Here is a 25,051-nt window from a genome sequence, read left to right on the forward strand (position 1 = left end):
AGAACATTCAGCAGCTGCATTTTTATGTTCCAGTAAAGTTCTTCACCAAGAAGCCCATGCTACCTGTAGGATTACACTTGGGAAACTGAAGTGACACTCTAGATTTAAAGTTAGTAACTTAATAATGCAATCATTCTCTTCTCTAATTAAAACACATAGGTAAAACTAGGATCCAACTTAAAAAGGGTGGGTGGGAGTATGACTGTGATAGAAAAAAAAAGCGCATGAAAATCACCTCCATATTAATTCTGCTCATCCATGAAATGATGTTTACGGCTTAGCTTATATTTTCTGGCGACTCAGGGCAGACATAGCAAGACTTCTCTAAATTTGTGCACAGTATAGTATAGTGCAGATCAATGGATTTTATATGACTGGAATCACATAAGCTGTTTCTGGGCATGTCGTAATCGGAAGATCTTTCCGAACAGAAGAAAAGCCTCACCTTCGGGCAGTTTACGCTTTGTGATTATAAAATGTAATTTTTTTTGGGGGGGTGCTCTAGGGCTTTAATACAGAGGGGGATTGAGAGGAGGCAAAAATAGAATAGTGGAGGAGCAACACCACAGAGGTGCTAAATAGTTTCTCCTCTCCTCCCTCCATGCCCTCCTCCCCACTTTGTTCGTTGGCCACATGGAACCTGGGGACTGTGACGCCCGTGCCAAAGCCTCGTGAGAATTGGCAACACTCTAAAGCATTTAGAGCAGACAGGAGGGAGTGTTTGGAAATCTAACCTGGAACAATTGCACCAATTACGCTGAAAGGTTAGTTTCACGTTGAGCGTTTAGCATTCTTTCCTACATGTCCAGCCTACGGATGTCCCCATTTCGTAATTGTCCAGCCTCCAAAGGCAGTTTGGAGCAAGAGACAGACACATCGTTCCTGAAGTGCATCTAGACACAATTTATGTGGCCTTGCCCTCTGAAGTCTCGGCAAAACAATGTGTGACGTGGGCCTCCAGAGTTTGGGAATGACAACAAAAAAGTGAGATAAGCCAAGCAACAACTCTACTGCACACACATGAACCTGCTGCAGTGCTATGACATCTCAAAGAAGCACTTTGATGCAAGCTTCTTTTGGGCCTGTGACGCACCTCTGGGAGCTTCCCTGGGCACATCTGTGAGCCATAGAGATCTGGCTGTAATGGACGTAAATAAAGAAAGAAAAGAAAGTTAAAACAGAATGTGGGACAACTTAGAAGGTGGGAGGAGATGAAACCAATGGGTCTGAATGGGGGGGGGTCATCCCTTCTCAAGTGGGGCGGTTATGAAAATCGAGAGGTCTTAACTCCATCAGGGGCAGGACAGGCTAGGACAACAGATTTGAGGAAACAGAGGAAAAAAAGACAACATTCTCAAGTTGGGACGCATAATTCCACTTGGGGCCAGATGCTTCCTCCGTAAGTACACAATAGTAAGAATTACCGTTAAAGGACCGGAGAAATTACCAGAAGGCAGAAACATGACTTTGGAGGGAAGAAGGATGGTATCATGAAAAGCTCTAACGATAATTTGTAAGTCTGTATTTACAACCAGGTGATCACAGGTAGCCGATGGCCATGTGATGAACTTACAAATCTCAGCTCTCAATTCTGGTTAACCGTTTCTGGTTTCAGCGTGGAAGTGTCTGTGTGGCTAAAATGGACAGGATGGCGACATGGGGATGCTAAATTTAACTGCATTCTCATTGATGCGACTCTTCTGCACGTTGCAGCGAGAAAGTCGTGACTGGTTTAGGGAAAACTAGATTAAGGATTTCCCACACAGCCAGACTCTACCTTTGAGTTTCTTTAGACCAGGGAAAGGGAAACCATTTCATTTCAAACCATATATGAACAATTTCCATTTTAATGCTGCAGTTCGGAAGTCCCGGCTTCCCACAAAATAAGATCGGGTATAAGGTAATGGCTTTATCTAAATAAAGAGATTGTCTCCAAAGCTACAGAAACATGCTTCAACCCAACTGGTTTGATTTGGGATACAGGTCTTTGATTCCTGGCATTTGGGGTTACTCCAAGCACAGTGAAACGACACTTTGACATGCATTAATCACGCAATTCGATGCTAAAGCCTTAAGCCACATATTTGAACTCAGGAGCCCATGCATGATCCCAGTTCTGATTCTAAGTGCAATTAATAGCATTTGGTTAATACTGTAATGGCCAAAGGAGTTATTAAGTGTTATAAAACCAGGTATGCATTGCACATAACCACTAGGGCAGACATCACTGGCATGATCATTACCGTAGTTATTAGAATATTTGCAGTTATTATACATTCTGATGGCAGTTCTAAACTTTTGTGATAAATAAATGTCTCGTGATCACTAGACAGCAGGAAAACATGCTGTCAATTGCAGAAGATCCTTCAGACAACTATACTTACCACATGACTACCCTGCTGACATAATTTCTTGTTTCTTTGAGAAGTTGAGATAAGCTAGTCGATCAATGAGACCTGACACTTAAATTTGAATGTATGCCACAAAGGCACATCATCAGATAGCCATCTCATTACTCCAGATTGAGGTACAAATCCCAAAAGTTAAGACAGCTAATGGAGACCTAGAAGTATGAGCATCAGAAGCAGGAGCACATATCAATGCCTGACCACGTGTACAATAACAACCAGATGTACAACAAGCTGGGGATTGTCCGGTGTAGCCCAGGAGAATGGCAGCATGATACAACAGGCCAAGCATTTATCTTATCATAAGAAATGATCATGTATATCACTCATACCATTCTTCCCTCTGATTGACTTGAAGCGACCGTCACAGGTCTAGAAGTCTGGAAGGGGGAGTTCTGAAGTATTTGGGACAAAAATGGCAATATAAAGGGTAAGGACTTTTCATAGTTTAGTACCCCAAATCTCACCTCCCAACCTAATTTGAATCTCAAGGTCCAAACGTATAACCAGGTGTACAAGGGTATATGGGCCAACTAGCCATAGGACAATCACCAAGGGGCACACCAAATTGGCGTCCAAATATTCACAGTGACAGGCCCTTGGAAGACAACTGAACAAGACAGTCAACAAATTGCTCAAAATTCAACCTAAACGACAGCAATAATCAAATTTGGTAATGTGTCCCTCCCCCTCCTCTGCGTGTGCATGTGCGCTGGCGCACACACACACAATACATTAGTGGCACCGTGGCAAATAGGACCCAATTTTAAATGCTACCAACAAAATGATTTTAAAAGCTTATTATCATTTGGCATTTTTAAAAGTTAGTAAATGTAAACCAAAGGTGAAAAGAGTTGAAAAGGGCAGAATTTGGCATCTTTAAATATAATGTGTGGACAAGTAGTTTCAAAAGACCACCAAGAGGACAATAAATGCATCAGATTTCCAAATTTAGCCTGTGTCTGTCTGTATATTCAAACAACTGCCTGCATCCAAACAGCTGCTTTATTTTAAATTGGGTGTGGGGGAGGCGGGGGTGGGGTGGGGTGGGGTGGGGCAGGTTTGGGTTTGGTTGGGTTCAGGTGCATCAAACTGTTGGTCACAATTGGAAAGAGTGCCCATCACATATCCCACCCCCAGCCCTCTCTGGTGGGTTCTTTGGGTTCTAACCGATGGCCAAGTGAAAATGCAGTCAGCAAGATGATGGTGATTCACTTTTTTTCATTTCCATCCAGAACCCCAAAAGAACAAAGAAAGAGCTCAAGATATATTGTATTATAAGATGTCAAGCAAGTTGGAAAGAGCAGAAAATATTTTTAAAAAATTGGAAAGGAACCAGAATGTCACATGAGAATAGTGGAGGGAGAGCTTTCACATCAGACCAAAAGGAAGGAAAAAGAAAACGTGGCATGACAGCAATAAAACATAAGAGAAGTTAAAGCAGAAGAAAAGCACATAGAAAACAAAAAAGGTCACAACTGCAAGCATAACATTCTTAAAATAAAAACAGGGAAGAGTTATTAGACCACATTTACAAAGTTGAAGTGCTTTGACTATTTCAAATGTCAAAAAAGTCGTAACATCTTTGTTCAGATTATAAAAATCATTATTATTATTATTATTATTATTATTTTTGGAGGTGACAGCAGCCAAGGCCATTTGAATAATGTTTCTGACTTCATGGATGAAACTGGTTAAATCCTACCACTGTCTCAACTTTATTAACATCAGTATTTCTTTACGTTCTCTTCTGCTTACTACTGGGAGTATAGAAATAATCAGCTCATGTCACTTTACAAGGCCAAGATGTTTACTCCGTTTTGATTTTATTCTCATATTACGTACTTCTGGAATTGGAAAAAAAAAAAAAGGCAATTTGGCAGTCAATTCAGAGACATGGTTTGCTTCTCCAAATCCAGTCAATTTGTCCCCCGCCCCTTTTTGGTTCACTCAGTCATATGATTTTACTTACTAACCGTCAAGTTACAAAACAGAAAATTTAATTATTCAACATCTAAAATTATCTCTGGTTTTAGAACCCAAGAATCAGTGGTGATGATATTATAAAAGATTTTTCTTCTGAATGCACTCAACATTACTCATTATCTCAGAATGTACATTTTTATTGAGATCCTTACTAGTATGAAAAAGATAGCTGATCCTCCTGGGGACATATTTTTAGCCACATCTTTTCCTTCATCTATCTAAAAACAAAGATGCCAGATCTTAAAAAAAAAAAAAAAGTACCAAATGCCTGAGATCTTGTGCTATTTGAGCACTACAAATATCCAAAGAAAGGCTGACTATAGCTATGGTCTTTCTGGAAAATTCGTATTGGTATTTATTGTGGATTGTATATGTGTAAAGCACATAACCACTAAAGCACACATGACACATTCATAGTCTTCCTGAAACATGGGGTTCGTTGTTTTGAAGGCCTATGAAATATGCCTGTTAAAAGGCCTAAAAATAAGCCATGTTCTTGAAATCAAAGGGAAGACCAGGTCAATCGTACAGAGATTTTTGGTTAGTGTGGTTAGCTGATCTGGGTAATCCAGGTTCCAATGTCAAGCCTGAATTATTCAGATGGACTGTATTCACTGGCCAAGGTGAGTCAGTTGATTCTCTGATTCACTTCAAACAATAAAAAACAGGCTCAACAGAGTCCCTCTACCAGGACTGCCTCTCCTGTGCCATGGAAAATTCGCATTTTCAATGACATTGAAGACTAACTGCGATCAGACATTTTTATGATGGACGAAATAATTTTGCCAATACTCTTGCCACTCTCTAGTTCCAACTGGGATTGACTCAGCATAGTCCATCTTCTTGAAATCATCCAAAGCATCAAGCCTGACATTCTGGGACATGGGCATGTTTTCTTGAAACCTATTTTCACAAAGGAATCTTTTTCATGGCTTGCAAAGCACAGTAAGGAGCTTACTTACAGTGAACTCCCCGGTGACTGCGTCAAACCCCACATGAATCGTATGTTCAAAGTCTGAAGGAAGAGAGATCTCTGGGCGTTCTTTCTCCTTCTTCTTATTGGCTAAAGGCAAAATGTTAACATGTATTTATTGGGGATATGGTTTTGTCATCCCTATAGTTGTACAATTAGGTTCATCAAAAACAATTACAAAGTTGAAAGACAACTGATTCCAACACAAGCTTAACAGGATTTAGCTCCAGAAATTGTAATTTCATCTGCAGAAGTAGCTGAGAGTTTGACAAAAAGTGTTACATCCAGATAATATACAAATTTCCCAAATCGAGTTCAAACAAAACTTACGGTCACACTGACTTATGTCCTTTACCAGTCTAATAATGTAACCAACAGGTATGTAGGTGTGTTGTGGTTAACTGGCTTTGTTGGATCAAATAGGATTTACTAAAGAAGCAATTCATTATGATCAAGTCAAGCTAAGGCTTACTTTACAAAGAAAGAACAGAAAAGTGCTGAAGCTATCTATAAAAGCGTTGTTTCAATGATAACCATAGCGAAATATCAAGCAGCTAGAACTTGTTTAATTTACATGTTTACATTTATGAAGCATATCTTAATAGACTCTTGGTCTTCTTTCAGTGAAAATACTACTGCAAACCATTAATGTTACACATCTTTATCACTAAAAATGTTTTTAATCATTTCCTACCCAGCACTTTGCTAGTAAAAAAAATACAAATGGCTGATTTTTACTGAATTAATTTTATTTAGTTCTTAGTAACCTCAAATCAATGCTTTGGTTTAATCATTCCAGTGTGTAGCTATTTTTCCATGTCCCTAATATATTTTTTGTCATATTAGCCATTCAAAATCATTGTCCTCAAGTAGATTTTTCATAGTGACACAATTATGAATAAACACATCCACCATTAAAATGGCAAAAACCTTTAAAGATATTATCATTGGAGAAATTAAGTTGGGAACTGTAATGAAATTAGTCTATCTTGGAATAGATTCCAGGAGGAAGTTACTGTGGAAATGTAAAATGGCATCAGGTAGGTTCCATATTAGACACATAAGCAAATCAGAGCATGGATCTCTGATCCGGGTGCATTTCACACTCAAAAGACAATTAATAATAATACTCACCCTCCTAATAATGGGAAAGTCAGCATGGTTTGCCCAATTGAAACCAGTCAATCTCAGAATTGCCAGGGTGGCCAACTTAGAACACTCTGGTTCAAATAGATGTTTCCTTGGCCTGAATTTCAGACAACATTCAATTAACCATATATGGTTTTGTGAGTTACCCAGGATAAATTTTCAATTCAAGACATTTCACGTTCAAATGTCATTCTCATGGCCTCTTTTCTCCTTCTACCCTCTCTCACTGCTCCCTATCTCCAGCCAGAGGACAGAGAGATGGGGCAGAAATATGTACATTCCAAGAGTCAGAAGATTAGGATACAGGATTAGGAAAGAAAAATTGGAGGTGGGGGTGGGGGGGTAGGTGGGGGACAAGGGTCACTCGAAGCCTCTGCCTGGCCACGGAACACATTAGGACTCAATTTTGAAAAGTACATATGTGCCATTCAGCTTGACTTCGGCATAGATGCCGTGTTTACAGCAAGCCTACTTCGTGGAATATGATCCCAACCGAACAATGAGGTAGAGAGTTTTGTGTGGGTACCTACTTCCGCTGTGTGTTTGGGCCCCATAGCTACCACTCACACTTGCTTGGCCGCCAGGCAGCTATCCTAGCCACTCCTGTAATTGTGTCCTTGGTTTTCCTCTTCCCGGCTCTCCCAACCATGTTGGACGTGGCTGACTCCCTCTCTTTTTACTTCCTTCACAGTGTGGTCCCATTCTCCTCCCTCGGTGACCATTCTTTATTTGACTGGCATCGCTTCTCCTTCTGCCTTTTCTTTTTTTTTTTTTTTAAGATTTTATTTATTTATTTGAGAGAGAGAATGAGAAAGAGAGAGAGAGAGCATGAGAGGGGAGAGGGTCAGAGGGAGCAGACGCCCCGCCGAGCAGGGAGCCCGATGCGGGACTCGATCCCGGGACTCCAGGATCATGACCCGAGCCGAAGGCAGTCGCCCAACCAACTGAGCCACCCAGGCGCCCCCTCCTTCTGCCTTTTCTAATGCAGTCTTTGGCCTTTAACAATCCTTTCTTCACCCCTGTTCCTCCTGGATGGGAGCCAGTCCCAGATACTAACCCATGTGGCGTAACTCCCTGATCTGCAGTTGGCTGGGGATGATCCGGGTACTGTGGGACCAAACACTTTATGCAATTTGAGAGGAATGCTCCCTTTAAGGAAAAACACTCCAAGACTACCAGGGCCCCTCCTAGGCCCTTGGAAGAGCCCCAGGCTAGTGAGGAACTCTAGAGAAGTGTTATTCACTTCATAGTGAATCTACTTCTAGTGACAGGTGACTCTCTTGGGGTCAAAGACCTCTCTGAAAATCTGAAGGCGGCTATGGAACTTCTGCCCATAAATTGCACTGAACATATCTACACAATTTCCCATATAATTTCAGAGGTTCAGAACTCCCCTGGACTCCGGGTTGAGAACCCGTAGCTCAGTCTATGTCTCCAATCACTGTATCAACTTGCATTCATGACCTCTCTTGCCAGCAGTTTCTCCTTAATTTCCATTAGCAATGGCTGAATGTTTAAAGCTTATTGACTTAGCCCTAACCACTCCCCTTGGGCTGAGCTATAGGAATTGACTTCATGGAGTCTCTCCAGAAGGCTACCTGATTGCCAGTCTCTCACCAGCCTGATCATGCCCTTCCCTTCACTCAGGGCTAAGTGTAACAAAGGCAGGAAGCCCAAACTTGCTCTTCCTTTCTCTCAGTGAGATGGTACCACTAACCACGCAGATCAAAGAAGGATTCAGGCTTTAGACCCCTCTTCTTTTGGGAGGCCCCGAGCAATGAAAAGATTACGACCCCCTCCCTCTCCAATATATAATTCAAATAAAAACAATACTAAAGCATAAAAAGGTAAGAAAGTCCACAAAGTTCTGCTATTCCTGTGGTGATGAAGTCTTTCTGAAAACTACATATACAAACTAAAAATGTGGCCAGGTTTTGGGGGCCCCTGATTTGCAGGGCCTGTAACACACGTTAAGTCTCTTTATTGGGTAATCCGGCACTGGCCCAACAGCCCATGCCATAAATTTGGGAGCTTCTCTGACTCCCACTGCATCTCTACCTTAATTAGTCACCAAGTTCTATGCTATCTCCCACACTCCCACACTCATCTTGAATCTCCCTTCTTCGTTTCATCCCCACACACCATTACCTTAGTCTAAGGTACCGCTATTGCTCACCTGGCCTTATTGCCTCCAATCTTGCCTCCTGCTCTTCATTACTTTGTGGGCAGAGTAATCTTGGAAACACACAAATCTGACCACATTCCTGCCATTAAGATCCTTAAATGCCCCCCCCACTCCCCATATGGTATAAGTTCATGCTCATTTAGCATGCTATCCAGGGGCCTGCATGATCTGCCCCCAGCTTGCTTCTCCATTGTCTATTCTTGCCATAGCCCCCACTGTCCCATACCCACGTCATGCTCCCTAAACTGCTGGATTTTCTCTTACTGCCAAGACTTTCATGCTAGGCCAAGGCCTGGCAAGTCTTCTCTCTTACCAAGATCCCTCACCCTGCACTTTGGGTGGGTAACTCCCGTTAGTCCTTATTCTTGAAGATTCACTCTTGGGCTTCCTTTTTTTTTTTTTTTTTTGGCAAGTCTTGCCCTGTCTTCCCTCTGCAGACAAAGTTAAATGCACTTCTCTTCATGCTTCCATAGAGCTGTCCGGTGCATACTCGGAGCTTGGCATGTATCAACACTGGATTGTTATTTCTTCTTTACATACCTGTATCTCTAGCTAAAATTGGAGATATTTGACAGCAGAGACTGTATCTTATTCATTCTCACAACCCTTAGCACCTGGCTTATGTCTACGCACTTCATGATTTTAATTTATGGAACCTTTACCATGCGCAAAAAGTGCTTCTAGGGTCATCTCATTTAATCTCCATCACAATCTCATTAAGTAGACCTTATTAGTATTGAATTATTGTTCTATAGATAAGGAAAGTGAGAGTGAGGTTCAACCACATATCCAGGTATGTGGCAGGTGTCAGAGCCAGAATTTGAACCTAGATCCCAATTGTGTCTACAGGGCCCAAGTTCTTAACAGCTACACCATTTATTATTCAGTAACATTAAAAAAAAACCAAAAAACAAAAACCAACATCTTTGAGCCCTAGTCTTCAGTAAGTGTTTAGTGACTAAATGGAACTTAGGTGAGAATTTTTTGTCCTTTCGTTTCTGGAACACTAAAATGTCTGTATCTCCCCCAGAAAATTGTTGAGCATTGGTCATTTATATTAATATTCAATCTAACCTGAATTTTGGCCTGATAAAACTCCGTCTGATCAGCTCTGGATTGAAGTTTGCAGACAGCAGAAGCCCAAATGAGTACCACTTTCTAAGTTTATCGCCCTTACCCTACTGGAACATAGAACGAAGGCCCCAGGTTGCCAACTAGACCACAGACTGCAAAGAATTTGGCCTTGGGACCCTCTGGGTGTGCATGAGTTCTGGTTATAATTCCAGGGGCCAGCGAACCTCCCCAGAGTCCCTCATCGTGACATCTTTCTCCATCCCACTACATGTTAAAGAAAGAAAAGCCCTCCTAGTCATCTGTCATCTCCTCTGCGCCCTACCTCAATCAATGTCCTGCATTTTCCCCAGTGCCTACAGCTTATTCCATTACCAATTCCCCTACACCTTCAGCCTCTTCATTAAATGCTCTCTTCACTTCTTGCCTCGGGTTTCAAACTTCACTGTGCATCACTCTCATCTGGAAAACTTAAGAGAGTGGTGTCCAAACCTCACCCCCAGAGATTCAGATTCATTTAGTCTGGGGCAGACCCCAGCACCTTTAATTTGTAAAGCTCTTCAGGTATTTCCATGAAGCAACAGGTGGAGAAAAACAACTTTCAGTTCTACTCTCTAATGAGGGTACCACTTCCTCAGATAATCCTGATGGACGCTGCTCATTCTTCCCCATCCCAAGTTCTTTGGGGTGGAGGAATGGGGAAGGGTAGGGTTTCCCCCTTTTAATTCCAAGCTGTTGATCTGAGATCAGTACTCCTGCACTTGCCTCCAAAAGCCCCTCCTTTGAGGTTACTGCCATTCAGTGCTCTTGGCCAAGTCCCCATATCCATTGAGGATTCGGGCTCCTGGTCTTCCTTCCTACCCTCAATGCTGCCATCACTCTGTCAAACAGGATATATAAATGGACATCTCTTTCACACTCTTTCCTTTTAACTCCTTGACCTTCCTCAACGCTAATGAGTTTCAGCTCCCTTCTAGTTCAATCTGCTCCCATGGCCACCACTAACCCAGTGGTTGTCAACCAGGGCTGTTCATCAGAATAATCTGTAGAGTTCTATAAGAGACCATTGTCTAGGACCCACGCAGAACCTACTGTAGCAGGATTTCTGGGGGCGGGGAGACCTGGACAAATGGTTTTCTAAGCTCCACAGATGATGTGCAGAGTGGAGGACCACAGGTACTCCAGGCCTTTTCATTATCCAGAATTACCCTTTCTTTGAAAGATTAAACCCCGTTATCCCAGGCTCCCATCCTGCTAGCTCTCTTTCCCGCCCTTAATCCTATTTTACTTATTCTCTGGTCTCAACAAAAAATTCTAGTCCCTGGATCCCTCCATTTTTAAGCCAAATTCCCAGCTTCCTCCTGGCCTAGACTCTTTGGTCCATCATTCAAATTGCTCTTAAGCCACTGCTTTGGAAGTAATGCCACTCTCTGACTTACTCTTGCGACTCTCCTGCAAAAATCTATTCTGAGAGAATCCAACAATGAAACCTCCACTTCGAGACTGAGGCAGATGAACTATTGGAGGAAAAAAATAAACCACAAACTATGCAGATTGGTTCATACTATAAAAGTAAGAGGCCATAGTTGGGTCATCTGTGGTGCTTGACAATATTCTTCTTGTCCGTTCCAACTTCCTTTCCCACTTCTCTTACGGAATATTCCAGAATTTTCCCCACTTTGCTCAAACTTCTGCTTCACCCTCTCCTCCTTGACTTTCTGCATATCAAATTCCTTCACTTCCCTGAGAAAAATGGAGGCCATCAGTTTGGAACTCCTTTGACTGGGCTTCCTGTCCCACCCCAACTGCATTTTTTCTCCATCAGTAACATCTCATGTCTCACCGGAAGCAATGTCCCCCCCCTCTGCCTGAGGCTTCTCTCTCCACTGGTGCTCTAGATAGCAGTCCCTCTCACTTTTCCAGGGCTCTCACACCAATTATTGCCTATTTCTTCTTGTATCTTCAAATCTCTCCCTCCCTACTGACAACTTCCTATCTGGCCAGCAAGAACTGCTGAGATCTCTTTCGTCCCTAAAAATTAAAACCTTCTGCCATCTCACATCTTTCTCTTGCTGCTACAGCTCCGCCTTTCCTTCTGGAGTTTAAACTTCTAGAAAAGGCAGCCCAGACTTCCTTAAGTCTCACTCCTCAAACCCGTGCAACGAGTCCCTAAGGTCTCGAATGAATCTCCTACTTGAAAATGCGCACTTTTCAGTCCTTACACCTGTGGACCTTTCAGTCAAAACTGACATTGCTGACCCTGAACTTCATGAAACGAAATCCTTCCTGCCTTCTTTCACACAGTCCTTTCCTAGAGCCTGTTGCTGAATTTCTGGGTCTTCTGTTGACTCTTTCTAAAGAGTACTCCGCAGGAGCTGTCCTGGGTCCTCACGTCTCCGTACCAACACGCCTCTCCCTTCAGCCACCTCACCTACTTGTACAGTTTCACTTCCCAGCTATACTAGTGGCTCCCCGTGTGGGTGTCCAGCCCTGACCTCTACCCTGACCCCATGGACTTGCACTCTGAACACCTCTATTCTGGTATTTTTAAAAGTAAATGAATTTTCCACTGCCTTCTCCCACGCAAAACAAGAAATGACAACTCCTCCCGTGTTCCCTACCTCACCCTTCTCTTCTCATCATCTGCTTAGTTGCCTACTCTATTAATGCTTCCTCATAAATATTCCCTCTGTGCTGTCCTCTTCTGTTCTTACCGATAATGGCCCTTAGGCTAGGGTACTGTCATTTCTCACCTGCATAACTCCATCTGTCTCCTTCTGTCCCCTCCCACCGCCACCACAATCCACTCTTCTCCTTGGCTGGAGTGGTATTTTGAAACACAAAATCTGATAACATTCCTCTGCATCAATACTTCCCCAATGCCTTCAAAATCAAATTCAAAGCCCTTAGCATGGCGTATATAAGCCCTCCAGGATCCTGTCCCCAGTTACTTCCACGGCTCAGTCTCCCACCCCTCGCCCACTCTCACTCTATGCACTAGCTATTCGTGAGTACTTGTAGTTGTACTCACAGCACCCCGATGAATAATGTGTCATGCCTACTGCCTTCGTAATGCTGCTCCTTCTACCTGGAATGCCAACCATCCCTGACATGGCTAGCTCTCTTCCTTCTTTAAGACTCACCTCAGTTCAGTGGTCACTTCTTCCAGGAAGACGTCCCTAACTTCACCTCGGTCTTGAAGAGCTGTCCCTCCGCAGTGCTCACTTCTGTACCGCACTTACCACGCTAAACTCTAATTGATGACTGACTTGTCCGTGTCCCCCACTAGGCCATCAGTTTCTTAAAGGTAGGAACTGGGACTCAGCCACCTCTGTATCCCAACATCTATCTAACACAGTGCCCGATTCAATAACTATTTGATGAATAAGCACATGCACAAATGAATGAATGGATGAATGACCTTCATTATGTGAAATGAGACCCAGTAAGATGGAGACAGGTCATGCCTCTGTGCCTTTATGTGTTCATGGGTGAGGAGACTAGGATTCAGGTTCCCTAAAAAGGCTGTGTGGTGGGAGGGTATGTTTTAAAGTACTTGTTACAGTTGAAGATGTTGGTGGCAGCTTTGGGGCTGTTCTTCCTCAACAGCGGGGAAGACTCTGAACTCATTCAGGCATGCATCTTGCCAGATGCCAGCCTGGGGCCAAAAGCAGATATTGGCAACACAGCTGGGCAGGGTTCAAGGTACAGCAAAGCGACCAATTCTCACCCACATGGAATGGCTGGAGGATGCTATGCTTGCCTTCTCAAAGCGTTTGAGAAAATGGTCACCTGAATCTTCCTCGTTGTAGGAATTCCACTTGTCACCTTCCCCTAAAATTCCTGGAAGTTTTGTTGGGCCTTCTCATTGGATGATGTCATATGGTCATGTCCAGAATTATGTTGTGGAGCACTGTCTAGCTCCTTAAAAATACAGCATGCAGGAGAAGAAAGGGAATGGCAGAGAACATAGGAAAATGCTTTCCTACATGAATGGAGCCTAAAAGCACAGAATACCAATCATTTTTTTTTTTTTAAAAGCAATGGAAAGCATGCAAGGTTACGGCATGGGGCATAGAAAAAAAAGTGACATTTAAAGCCACATTAATACAGAAGGCTAAAAGCAAAATATGATGTAAAAAGCAGAAATAATTTTTCCAAAGGAAAACACACACACACACACATACAGGCTGGCTAGTTCTAAGCAGAAAGCATTTCACATGCTGGTAGTGGCTCTAAAAGGAACAATTCTGTCTTGCTACTGTCCCACTTTCCTTTCCTTTGAAAGTATACACAGCCTTGTGGATCAGTGTAGTGACAGACTGTGCTAGGTGGCTCATTAGGAACTGAAGTAATATTCTAGACTTGTAATCTGACTGGGGAAACACACTTAGCAAATAAGAAATAGTGATCGATACTACCAGACCAAAGACAATTAGGTGCTAGGTTGAAAAGAATAGAGCATAAATGATGTAGCATATGAAAAGGGGACAGAAGGCTGTGGTGGATAGTGAGAGCTTACTGGAGAAGGTAAGACTTGAGAGATGGTCTTAAAAAATGGCTAGGCACGGGTCATGATCTCAGGGTCCTGGGATGGAGCCCCGCATTGCATCGGGCTCCCTGCTCAGTGAGGAGCCTGCTTCTCTCTCTCCTCTGCCCCGACTCCTGCTCTCTCACACTCTCTCTCTCTCTCAAATAAATAAATAAAATCTTTAAAAAAGTCGACAGGCAGGAAAGGGTAAGGCATGTAAGTAGAAAAAAATAGGAGAAGCAAAGCTTGCAAATAGGAACGTATATAGCATATCGATGAGGAAGTGGGAAGACACACAAGTAAATAGACAGGGTATAGCCTTGGAAAGCAGGAAGGAAGATGAAATTGGAGATGGTAATAAAGAATGTGCTAGAAAAGGTTTTTGAGCAGGTGGATGATATAATAGAGAAGGTACTTTCTGAAAGACAAGCCAGGGAGCTATGTGCTGCTAGCTAGGTACCTAAGGCATGGTGGGGGCGGACTTCAAAATGGTAGCTTACTTCACATAGGTTGAGAAGAAAAATATACAGTGGGGATGGAATGGGGAAACCTCTGCGTTACTGCATCTGTTGCCTCTAAGATCACCTACTAGGCATTTCTTCTAAACTGTGTGTGTGAGTGTGTGATCTCTGCAACCAGATTGAAAGTCGTAACCTAAGGGAGAGGACAGGGAAACTTGTCTTCTACGTACTATGCCCCACAACACTCAGCACAGAGCTGGGCACATAAAAAGCAGACACAAATCTTTTCTGAGTGAAGTATACCAGGGAACTAGAAACAGTGCTCCAGGGAAGCCTCTATTCACATCCCATTCTGGTCCGTCTCCTTTTTACACGGAGATAGCTAGTAAACTTGATCTGTGCTTCAAGTCAGCACACAGCCTAGCTTTATGCATTGGCTGCTTGCACGTCTCTGTCCTGTGATGTTCCATGAAGTCCTTTGAGAGAAAGGAGGTCTAATAAGATATGTTGTGAGGAGGCTTGTACTGAAGTTGCGGGGACTGGAGCTCTCTTGGGAGGGACCCTCACCCCGCAACCCTCAACTTGACACCAGAAACCCTCCCCCCTTCTCCCTACACAGGTGCAATCTGTACTCAAATGTACTCTTTAGCGGGGTGATAGGTGTTTCCTGTGGTTCACTCATTTCCCTCATTCACTAAGAGGCTGCAAGTCAATGCCTCACAAAGATCATTTACAGAATGTTGCCCTTGTGGCCTCTAAAGAAGCAAAACGCCTCAGTGTCTACCTAACTACCAGGAAAGTAAATTAGGTAGTGGAGTTGTTGCTTTTTTTAATTCCAACAACAACAACAAAAAAAGCCATTCTGCTCCATCCTCTGATGCATGGGTCACAGAGCACACTGTGTCTTAACCTCCCCGGAGGGAAACATTCTGAAGCCTTATACTTGGGTAAGAAGAAGTATTCCAGAGCAGTTCTGGGATATAGTCCCTCCTATGGCAACAGCAGCCCTGCACGTGGTGTCAGAGCAACAGAGCCAGAGGGACTGATTTCTGCAAAGATGATTCTCATCTCTGACACTTCTGCTCTGTAAACAAATATGGTTTGGGGGTATAGGATGAGAGGGTATCTGACAATTTCTTATTCATTTCATGAAATGTGCATTTTTCCCTTACACAGGGGAGGAAATAATTCTCTAGTTTTCCTCTACTTTGGGGGGGGCATAGACAGAATGTCACTTGCAGGTCTTCAAATTTATTTCTCCCATTGGAACTACTTGAAGGTACTATGTGGTGACTACACTGGAAAGTTAGGCACAAAAATAGATTTTATTCTTGGTGCTAAGTATTTAAAGAAATTGACAGTGCAAGGTGGGTAAAAGATTTAAAAAGAGATTCTACGTCACAGATGTATTTTTGGCTTCAACCTAGCATCTTGGGCAAAATACATACTGATTCCGAGCAGAAAAGGAAATTGGTGTTTATTAAATGAAAAAAATACGCAAATTTTTAAATACTGGATTATAAGTGAATCTGAGAGAAGGCGTGAGAGGTGACTGTCGTGTTCTATTTTCCTATGGTTCTTTCATAGTTTATCTGTAAAAGCATGAGTTATTATTTTTGTAAAAGAAAAAAAAAAGATTTAAAAGCCCCCAGAACCACATTGGAATCAGGAAGAATTAAACATTTCCTTTTTTTTTTTTTTACAAAGGCTGTTGCTTTTTGCTAGCCAGTCAGACCCCCAGGAGTCACTTTTAAGACAAAGGTAAGGCCCCTGTTGTCATTGCAGATTGAGAAAGGGGGTGAGAATCACCTGCATGTTGCCTGCTTCTTTAAAAATTCCACTTTTTCATATGCCACGGGCTAAAACCCTCTTTTCAATACAAGTTAGGTGGCCCCCATTTTATGATAAGCAGTGGGATGTTCAACCACCGCTGGACGAGAAGTCAGGGAAGATCTAAATTCCAGGTCTGCCTTACTTTGTAACCCTTAGTGGGGCATCTTTGTGGAAGTCACTTGACTTCTGAGTCCCTAACCTTTTGCCTTCCTCTATAAAATGGCGGCAAATCCTTGCTTCCACCATAAGAGATTTGAAGGTGGTAACTGGTCTGAAACCACTTTGAACTCTGTAATATCCCTCTAACTGCCATCACAAACACATCATCTCATTAGTAATATACTCAGCAACTGGGTGACTCTGTTGGCTGGAGAACTAATCTGCCACTTTTTTACCCAGGATTTCCCATCCTATGAGTGATGTCTACGAAAATATAACTACTGAGAAAGAGGATTAGACTGGGCTGTTTTAAACACTCACTGCTCTTATAATCTTTTATTATGTTAGCAAATCCCTAAGTATATAGCTGGGAGGGCCCAGGGTGGAGGGTTCATTGTCCTGCTTCAGGTAGAACCTGCTAAAGCCATGAGACCTCCAATAGAAGAACCCAGAAAATTTCACCCTCGGTAATTCATAGTATTTAATCAGCATATCTGGAATTTCTTTATGCCTAGTTCGTTCCTGCCGGTGAAATAGTACACCTGTTTCCTCCTGCCAGGTCTTCGGGGGCTATGGAAAACAATATATACTCTCCATAAATTAGCAGCCTTTAATGTGCAGATAAAAACTCAAAAGTGGTACTTGATTCTGCAAGAGCTCCAGGCCCAGTGCGTACGCTGGGTGTTCCACGAGGATGATGGGCGATAGGAAATGAGAGTCCCATGTGAGCCCTTCTAGTGACCTTCACTCACGCACAGACAGCCCTCACCTGCAGGGGTATCATCTGCAAAAACATTCAGCAACAGCAATCATTCTGGCAAATCATTAGGACTCTTACCATTTCCTGCCAGGCAACACACACTGGTTCCACTCTCGTTTACACCCGGTTCACACAGGCCACAATTTGAATGGAAAATGTTTGAAAACAAACAAACAAACAAACAAACCAAACATGAGGCAATGTCCTAAACCAGACGCTCCTGATCACGTGGATAATTATATAGGGCACAAGTCTGGGGGGGGGGAGGGACTCATTTGCTTTAAGGAGGAAAGCAACGGCATATCCCTTAGTTGTGTCCATTTTCCTCCACTTGCAACACTTCGCTTTCATGTTTGAAACAACTCTCTTCAGCCTTCCCCAGTATCCTCCCTACCCCCAAACTCCCCCTCACATACTGCTTCCTCTCTCCATTTCGATCTCCCTGTTGCTTCTATCCTTTCGTGTATACATCTCCCTATCAGGAATTCCATACCTCTCTTGAATTTGACTGTCTGCTCATTTTAGCGGGTCACCATATTGGTGCCCAATTTCCCTCTTTATTGGCCTTGATGTAGAAACACAGGCCCTAGCAGGCAGAGGGCATCACTATCCCACCTTCTTCCCACTTCAACCACAGGGCACTTTTAGGAGTAAAGGAGGCTCTTCTCCCGGGGCACGGCACTGACCTTGAGGACAGGCAAGATGCCACATCCTTGAGGCTTCCCAAAGGGCAGGGCAGTGATCTCCAAAGAGCACTCCACTGAGCTGTACGGTTTACATTTGGAGAACCAAGAAGAATGTAAAAACCATTCAGGATGTAGCAGTCTCTGACATCTGGCTGTCTGATATAACGGAACCCTCAATTAATTTTGACTCCCAATCACTGCTGGTGCAATGATAATAACCTTGGGCTACTGCAAGATCCCAAAGGGTCTTCAGTATCACTGAAGAAAGATCGCATACTGTTCAGTCTAGTTATCACACTAAGTATTTTTTATTGTGCATTAATTAGATGAAAGTAACGTGCATTGACCAGAACATTTGATTAAAACGACCATAAAGGATCACTGAGAGTCTTCTTTAATATAACTGTTGCACAGCAAAGCTTTTCTGTGTAGCATATAAAGAGAGCTCACCCTAGGAATCAAAACAACATATATATGTGTGTGTGTATACACACACACACACACACACACACACACACACATATGATACAATAACAAAACTACATGGCACTTGAAGAACTTTTTCACATATATGAACACCCTCATGCTGAGCCCTTTCTCGAGTAAGCAATAAATAGCCTGTCAAGTACACACATCAAATGAGAATAAAACCCACAGAATGCCCAAATCCAATGTTAGCACATCTCTCTTGTCAAGAATATTTTCCCACCATCATTTCTTTAGAAAGAAAAACAAACAAACATGAAAAAGTTTTCTTTCCCTCTGAGCAGTGATGGAAAAAAAGTCCCCCTTCCTGAAATTCGGATATGCTTCAAAGTACACCGCCGTCTTAAGGGAAAATGAGAGCCACCGCTGGCTTCTGGAGGCTAAGAGCAAACTAGAGTTTACCACGTATCCCCTACAGCCTGTTGCAAGGTAGTGTGATGAAGCAGAATATGCACAGGGCTGGTAGTCAGAGGGACCTGGGAGACTCCTGGCTTCCGTTGGCTGCTATGTGATTCTAGGCTGCCTACTTAAATGCTTTGAACTTAAATGACCTCATCTGCAAAAAGGGGATAAATACAGAGTAGCTGTGAGGATGAAAAGACTCAATACATGTAAAGTGCCTGGCACAGTTTGGCACCTGGGAACTAGTCAGTAAATGGGAGATGACCTCTTGTTTGTCTTGAGTTGACTGCTACCCACCTAACCCCTTGTACTCCTCCAGGGAGAGGGGCCTTCACTTCATTTCCAGGCTCACCAGCTCCCAAATCTCTCTGGGTCCCCCGCAAACAAAGGGCACATCACCTGTGCTCTCTAAAGACACGGCCCTTCACACGGCATCACAGGTCCTCTGCAACCCACCTAATGCCCCAGTGCGGCTTGCGACACGGGACACATAAAGCGCGCCTCAGAAGACAAAGACGTCACGCATACCATGTCACCTCCAAATGCAGCCTCACCTGCTTCTCTCCCACATGTTCCTCCAAGCTTCATATGCTTCACACTGATTTTTTTAGAGTCCCTATGCCGTCTGCAGGATCCTGGCTGATTCATTTGCTTCACTGCATTTGCCCTACTGGTTTATTTATCCATGTATTTTCATATATATATATATATATATATATATATACACGTATATATATATATTTCATATATATATATACACGTATATATATATATTCATCCATGTATTTAGTCCCCTCCTTGTTCCCAAATGGATATAAGGCGGCTTACAAGAATACACAAAATACAGTATGATAGCATAAATTCAAAGTAGGTAAGAAAAGGAAAAGAAAAAAAAAACCAGTAACAAAGACAGAAACATAAAATGGAGCCTAGAAGAAAGCCAATACAAAGTGCATACATACCGTAGGGTCCCATTTCAAGCGCTCTGCATGGGCCACACATTGGGCTCCAAGCTCTGTAGCAGCCGAGCAACCTGATCGGTCTCACCCTTCACGGGGACCGTAAAATCAAATCAAATCACTTGTTCAGGATGTCCTTTTTCCTGCTCTACATTCTGAAAACTTTTCTATAGTGAAGTATCACCAAATGGTGGCAAAAGTTCTCTCCTGATTCGCTCTAACGCCAAGATCCAGCTCCTGGAACAGTCTCCAACAAAGACAGATCCTCAATCTGGAAATTACATCCACTGCTTCTTATTCTGTTTCTGCCTTGTCTCTTGAAGCTCCATTTGGTCAATGACATGTAGCTATTAAAAAGACTTCTTAAATGAGCAAAAACCTCTGCTTTCATTTAACTCAAGAGATAGACATTGTGACGTTATTTATAACGAAAGTTTAGAAAGGACCCCAAATATCCAACAAAATATCCTGGTCAAACAAACCAGGATGCCACTATATGGTGAAATATTACACACCATCAGAAATGGTATTTATGAAAACTTGTTAAAAATGTAGGAAAATATTCATGATAAAACTTTTAAGTACATGTTAAGTAAAAAATTAAGATATAATAAAAAAATTTTTAAAAATTAACATAACAAAAATAAAGATATAAAAGAGCATTATTAGGATTTTAACTATGTAAAAAACTGTGTATAAGGATATATCATATATATTAATATATATAAATAATGCCACAAAAAAGTCTGGAAAGAAATCCACTAGAATGTTAATATTGTTTCTGGCATTTGTGAATATAGGCAACTTTTATCTTTTCTGTTTTAGTTTCCATTTTTTTTTATATATTGATAAACAAGTTCTATATGAAATGAAGGAGGAGGACTAGGAAGAAAACCACCAACCCAGTTGGTTATTTTTAGCTTGTAAAATTATGGGCAATTTTCATTTTCTTTGAAGTTTTCTATAATTAGCGTGTAAGTTCTAGCTAGACACAAACGTACTTCCGTTAAAAAAAACAACACAAAGAGTTCTAAAAATATGATTGTTTGGTTGTTTTGTTTATAAGGTCCAGAATGATACAAATGTAATACCACCTCACTATTATGTAGCCCTTTTTAATTTTAACACCTCTCTAATACTTAGAATTGCATTTGGCTACCAGAAGATATCTTGTGAGGTAGCCCGGGTATCACTCCCTGCACTTAACTGGTGCTGAAACTCGGTGACTAGCCCAAAGTCACAATCATCAGTGGCAGCGCCGAACTCCAGCCCAGGTTCTTCAGAGCCCAAATCCAGTGCTCTTCCCATTCATTCAAGACTGATCGTGCTATAACCCAAGCAGTCACCAAGAGGCAGAAACATGGAAACAGCGACCCCTCTTTACCTATGAGGGTCAAGTTCCTGAGCAACCCCCAAGATAGTGGAGTTCAGCTGAAGAAAGTATGATTTTAGGAGGTTTCCAAAAAAAGAGGGGGGATGGGAAGTGAGGTCACATGCAAACTTTTGAAACCCCTCATGGGTAATTTTTTGCACAGTGAAGCAAAACAACAACAGCACATTACATAAGGAGAATGACAGTTTACATAGCTTAAATTCATAAAAATGATAGGTTCTACAGTGTTTCCATGTAGATCCTAAGACGATTTCCAGAGGTGATGAGGATGTCGCGCTCATTATGGCAGGGGGACAATGGGGGTGGCAGTGAAGTGATGAACAGGGGTGAACTGTTAGCTCAAATCGTGGATCTTCATATTCTCCCAAGTCATCGGAATCCAGTCCTGAGACTGGAACAACTTGCTCGTGCCTTTCGCCCTATCAAAGCAAGTGGTTTTAGTGGTAAAACTTCATGACAGGCTCTTCTGAAGATACCGTCTCCTCAAGTCTTTCCTGAAGATACTTTAGCACTTCTGTACAGAGTTCAAATTGAATCGCTCAAGCCTTCTCTGAAGGTGGCATACCAAGTGTCTTATTGTGGGCACTTAAATAGCACTACTTGAAGATTTAGGCTCTTCTGAGGGTGCTTTCTTCCTAATATGGTAATGTAAAAAGACTCTTAGCACCTCTTTATAGAGAGTTCAATGAAATCCTTCACACTTGGTCTGAAGGCAGCTTATCAGCTGTCCAGCAACGATATTGAATGGTCCTCCTTGACGACTCAAGTTCTGTGGAAGACAATTTCTCTCCAATGTGATATCTTTTTTTTTTTAATCATTCGAGACACAGAGGTACAAAGAGAGAGAGAGAGAGCATGAACAGGGGGAGAAGCAGACTCCCCGCTGAGCAGGGAGCCCAACACAGGGCTCGATTCCAGGACCCTGGGATCATGACCTGAGCCAAAGGCAGACGCTTAACCATCTGAGCCACCCAGGGGCCCTCCAATGTGATATCTTGAAAGCATCACAGCACCTCTCTACAGAGTTCTTCTAAACCACTCAAGCTTTGAACAGGTTAAGATTTGATGTGTAAATGTCTCAATTTGCATTACTTTCTTGGGGGAGGTTTTAATTGTGTTCTAAAGGCTCTGCACCTGTTGCTTCTAACTATATTTGTCTCCAGTCCCAGAGCTTCCTAAGTATCTTTGTCATAACTTATGATAATCACCCCTGGGGTACTGGAAGCTTCCTGAGAGCCATCCTCTAGCAGCATCAACAGGTTCAGTTTCAACTTCAGCCAATGAGTGCTCTTGTACCAAATGTCCCTCCTCATCTATAGGTTCTTCTTGATCCAAAGATTCTCTGTCTTTGGAACAGATCATTGAAAGGTATGTCACCCATCTCTAGTCAGATTTTTTTGTCAGCTTGCATTACTGACAGGTCTGTTAAACTAGCTAATGCTTCTTTTATTAAGAAGACAACATTAGTGATAGTGTCAGAACCCCATGCATTAGGATCTTCAGACAGAGAAGCCTTTGAGATTCTGAACAACAAAGGTATGCATTAGTTTGGCATAAGTCCTCTTGAATGGCTGGATCATGCAATGATCTAAGGGCTCAAGGATCTGTTAAGGTTGTCTTTATAAGGACTGGGAAGAATCAGCAGGACTTTTTTTTTTTTCTTCATACTGAACTTCCAAGAGAAAGCAGTGTTCAAACCATTCCTTAAGGAGAGGAGTTATCCAGACTTTTCTGTTTGTGTGCCAATACACCAGAAACTTGGCTTGGCTTTTTGTTTCCCCTGAGAAGATTTGGGCATAGTTTTGTGTCAGGCAGCAACGGTTTCGCAATAAGGTCACCCCAGGTATTGGCACAAAACAGAAATGTCGGCCTCTCTGTTTTTGCTTAACTCATGTCGGCATTGGTTGGCTCTTTTTCTTCAAAAGGGCAAGTGGGATTATTCAAAGGTTTCCAAAGCATGGTGGTCTCAGCAGCAGGGAAGATTCGGGCAGCCACATAATCTCCTGATTCAGTCGCTTCCTGCACTTGTGGCAGATACAACACAGGAGTGGCAGGGTCTTGTGGTTCTTTCTTCTGCACCACACTCACCGAAGACTTGGTCTCCCGGGCATGGCGCACCAGAAATTTCTCAAAGCATCCCTTGCTCTTGGCAGGGTTTTTTTTTCTGGGACCCACTTCGGTGTCTGAAAACACATCTTTGGCCATCCCTCGTGCACATTCGCAGACCCTTGTGTGGAAAGTGCTTTGTTGTTCTTTTGTTTGTCTTCATATGCAGGGGTTTAACACTTCCATCGTTTCCATCCGGGTCACCAGGGATAAAGTGCCTCTTAGGTGACAGAGGCATACCAAGAGGCAATCTTGGTCCTAGTAAGAGTGTTGGCTTTCCTTATGGTACGAATTGTGGGACTCATTCCCACCATGTAAGTGACCTGCAAAACTATTTGTTTTACCGCGAAGGAGCAGATGGTGAATGTCTCTTTTCTAAAGACACCCCCTTTCTTGCCTTTTTGGCAGCTTGCTATGGGCTTGCTTCACTCTCTTCTGCCTCAATAGTCACATTTACAGAAGCCATGTTTAAGTTTACGCTAATTAATGCAACCTGACCCCTGTTTACTAGAGATTCTCTAGCCCCTCAGTATCACAAATGGTTTTATGAACAACACATGGATAAATGTTAATATATTGTTGGGATGCTCAGTGCAAATGGGGCTGATGGTGGAGGAATGAGAGAGAGAACAAAGGACTCAGAAGGGTCTTCCCACCTTGTGATAAAGCCAGAGAGACAATCACGTGACGACTTGGACTGATCCTGTTTACGCAATTCAGAATTTTCACCATTGTTAGAAAGGTATACTGAAGTAAATCCACCTATACTCAAATCTCCAATAAGGTCAACTTACAGTTAGAAAGGGATTACTGTAAATTCCCCTCTAAGTTATGGGAAAGAAAGTCACTATTCATATATTTAAGACAGTGCTGTTGCTATGACTTCCCTTGGTCGAACATCATGAAAGGCAAACACGGCCTAAGTGAATTTTCTGTAAACCCGCGGTTAAGTCAATCACACATTATGCGCTGACAAAACGCAACCTCTCGAGGTGTACACGGAAAGGTCAGGCAGGCCCCGCACAGCCAATGCTCCAGAAATGACTACCCAAGAAAGAAAGTGACAATGAAAGAAAGAAAACTAGCCCCTTTTCAATGCCCGGCCACTGATACTTTACTTTTATCCCCTCCTCCTGGGAAGATAGAGCGAAGCCTGGCTTTCTTATTCTTCTCTTCAGGGGCCATGGGAAGTGGTTTGGAACTGTGGTTGAGTGCCGAAGAATCTCGGTTGTTACTGTTCATTCTCAGCGGTGGGGCCGGGGGTTTCTCTTCATTATCCAGACTGTCAGACATTTTCAGGGACAACTGATTGCACAGCTCCTACAGAACAGGAGGAGAAAACAGGAATTGAGAAAGAAGCGGCCTTAAAAAAAAAACGACAAAACAATCCGGTAAAATGAGGATTCTGCCATCTTAGACACAAAAGCGTTGGTCTCACGTGGTCTCAGGTTTTGTGATGACCTTTTGTGGAGGTTTCTTTTCTAGAGGGGAGGGACCTGTATC

At 42.7% G+C, this 25,051-nt stretch overlaps 1 protein-coding gene across 5 annotated transcripts in view; it reads right to left on the reverse strand.

Annotated features, from left to right (window-relative positions):
* The window catches only part of PAK3 (p21 (RAC1) activated kinase 3), an 87,452-nt gene extending 62,611 nt beyond the window's left edge, over positions 1-24,841 (reverse strand). For 2 of the 5 annotated variants that reach the window (XM_028092279.2, XM_088028943.1), the window contains exons 1-4: positions 24,667-24,841; positions 5,357-5,457; positions 2,741-2,803; positions 1,094-1,138 (exon numbers count right to left, since the gene is read on the reverse strand). In XM_028092279.2, the coding sequence (XP_027948080.1) occupies positions 1,094-1,138; positions 2,741-2,803; positions 5,357-5,457; positions 24,667-24,841 (384 nt within the window). The remainder of the gene's footprint in view (positions 1-1,093; positions 1,139-2,740; positions 2,804-5,356; positions 5,458-24,666) is intronic. The other 3 variants (XM_028092281.2, XM_028092280.2, XM_028092282.2) reach the window with 3 other exon arrangements.
* Positions 24,842-25,051: the final 210 nt, after the last annotated feature.

The sequence above is a fragment of the Eumetopias jubatus genome, unplaced genomic scaffold (assembly GCF_037043125.1).
Source record: "Eumetopias jubatus isolate StellerSeaLion01/CBP00866 unplaced genomic scaffold, mEumJub1_p1.0 scaffold_11, whole genome shotgun sequence".
Classification (NCBI taxonomy): Eukaryota; Metazoa; Chordata; class Mammalia; order Carnivora; family Otariidae; genus Eumetopias; species Eumetopias jubatus.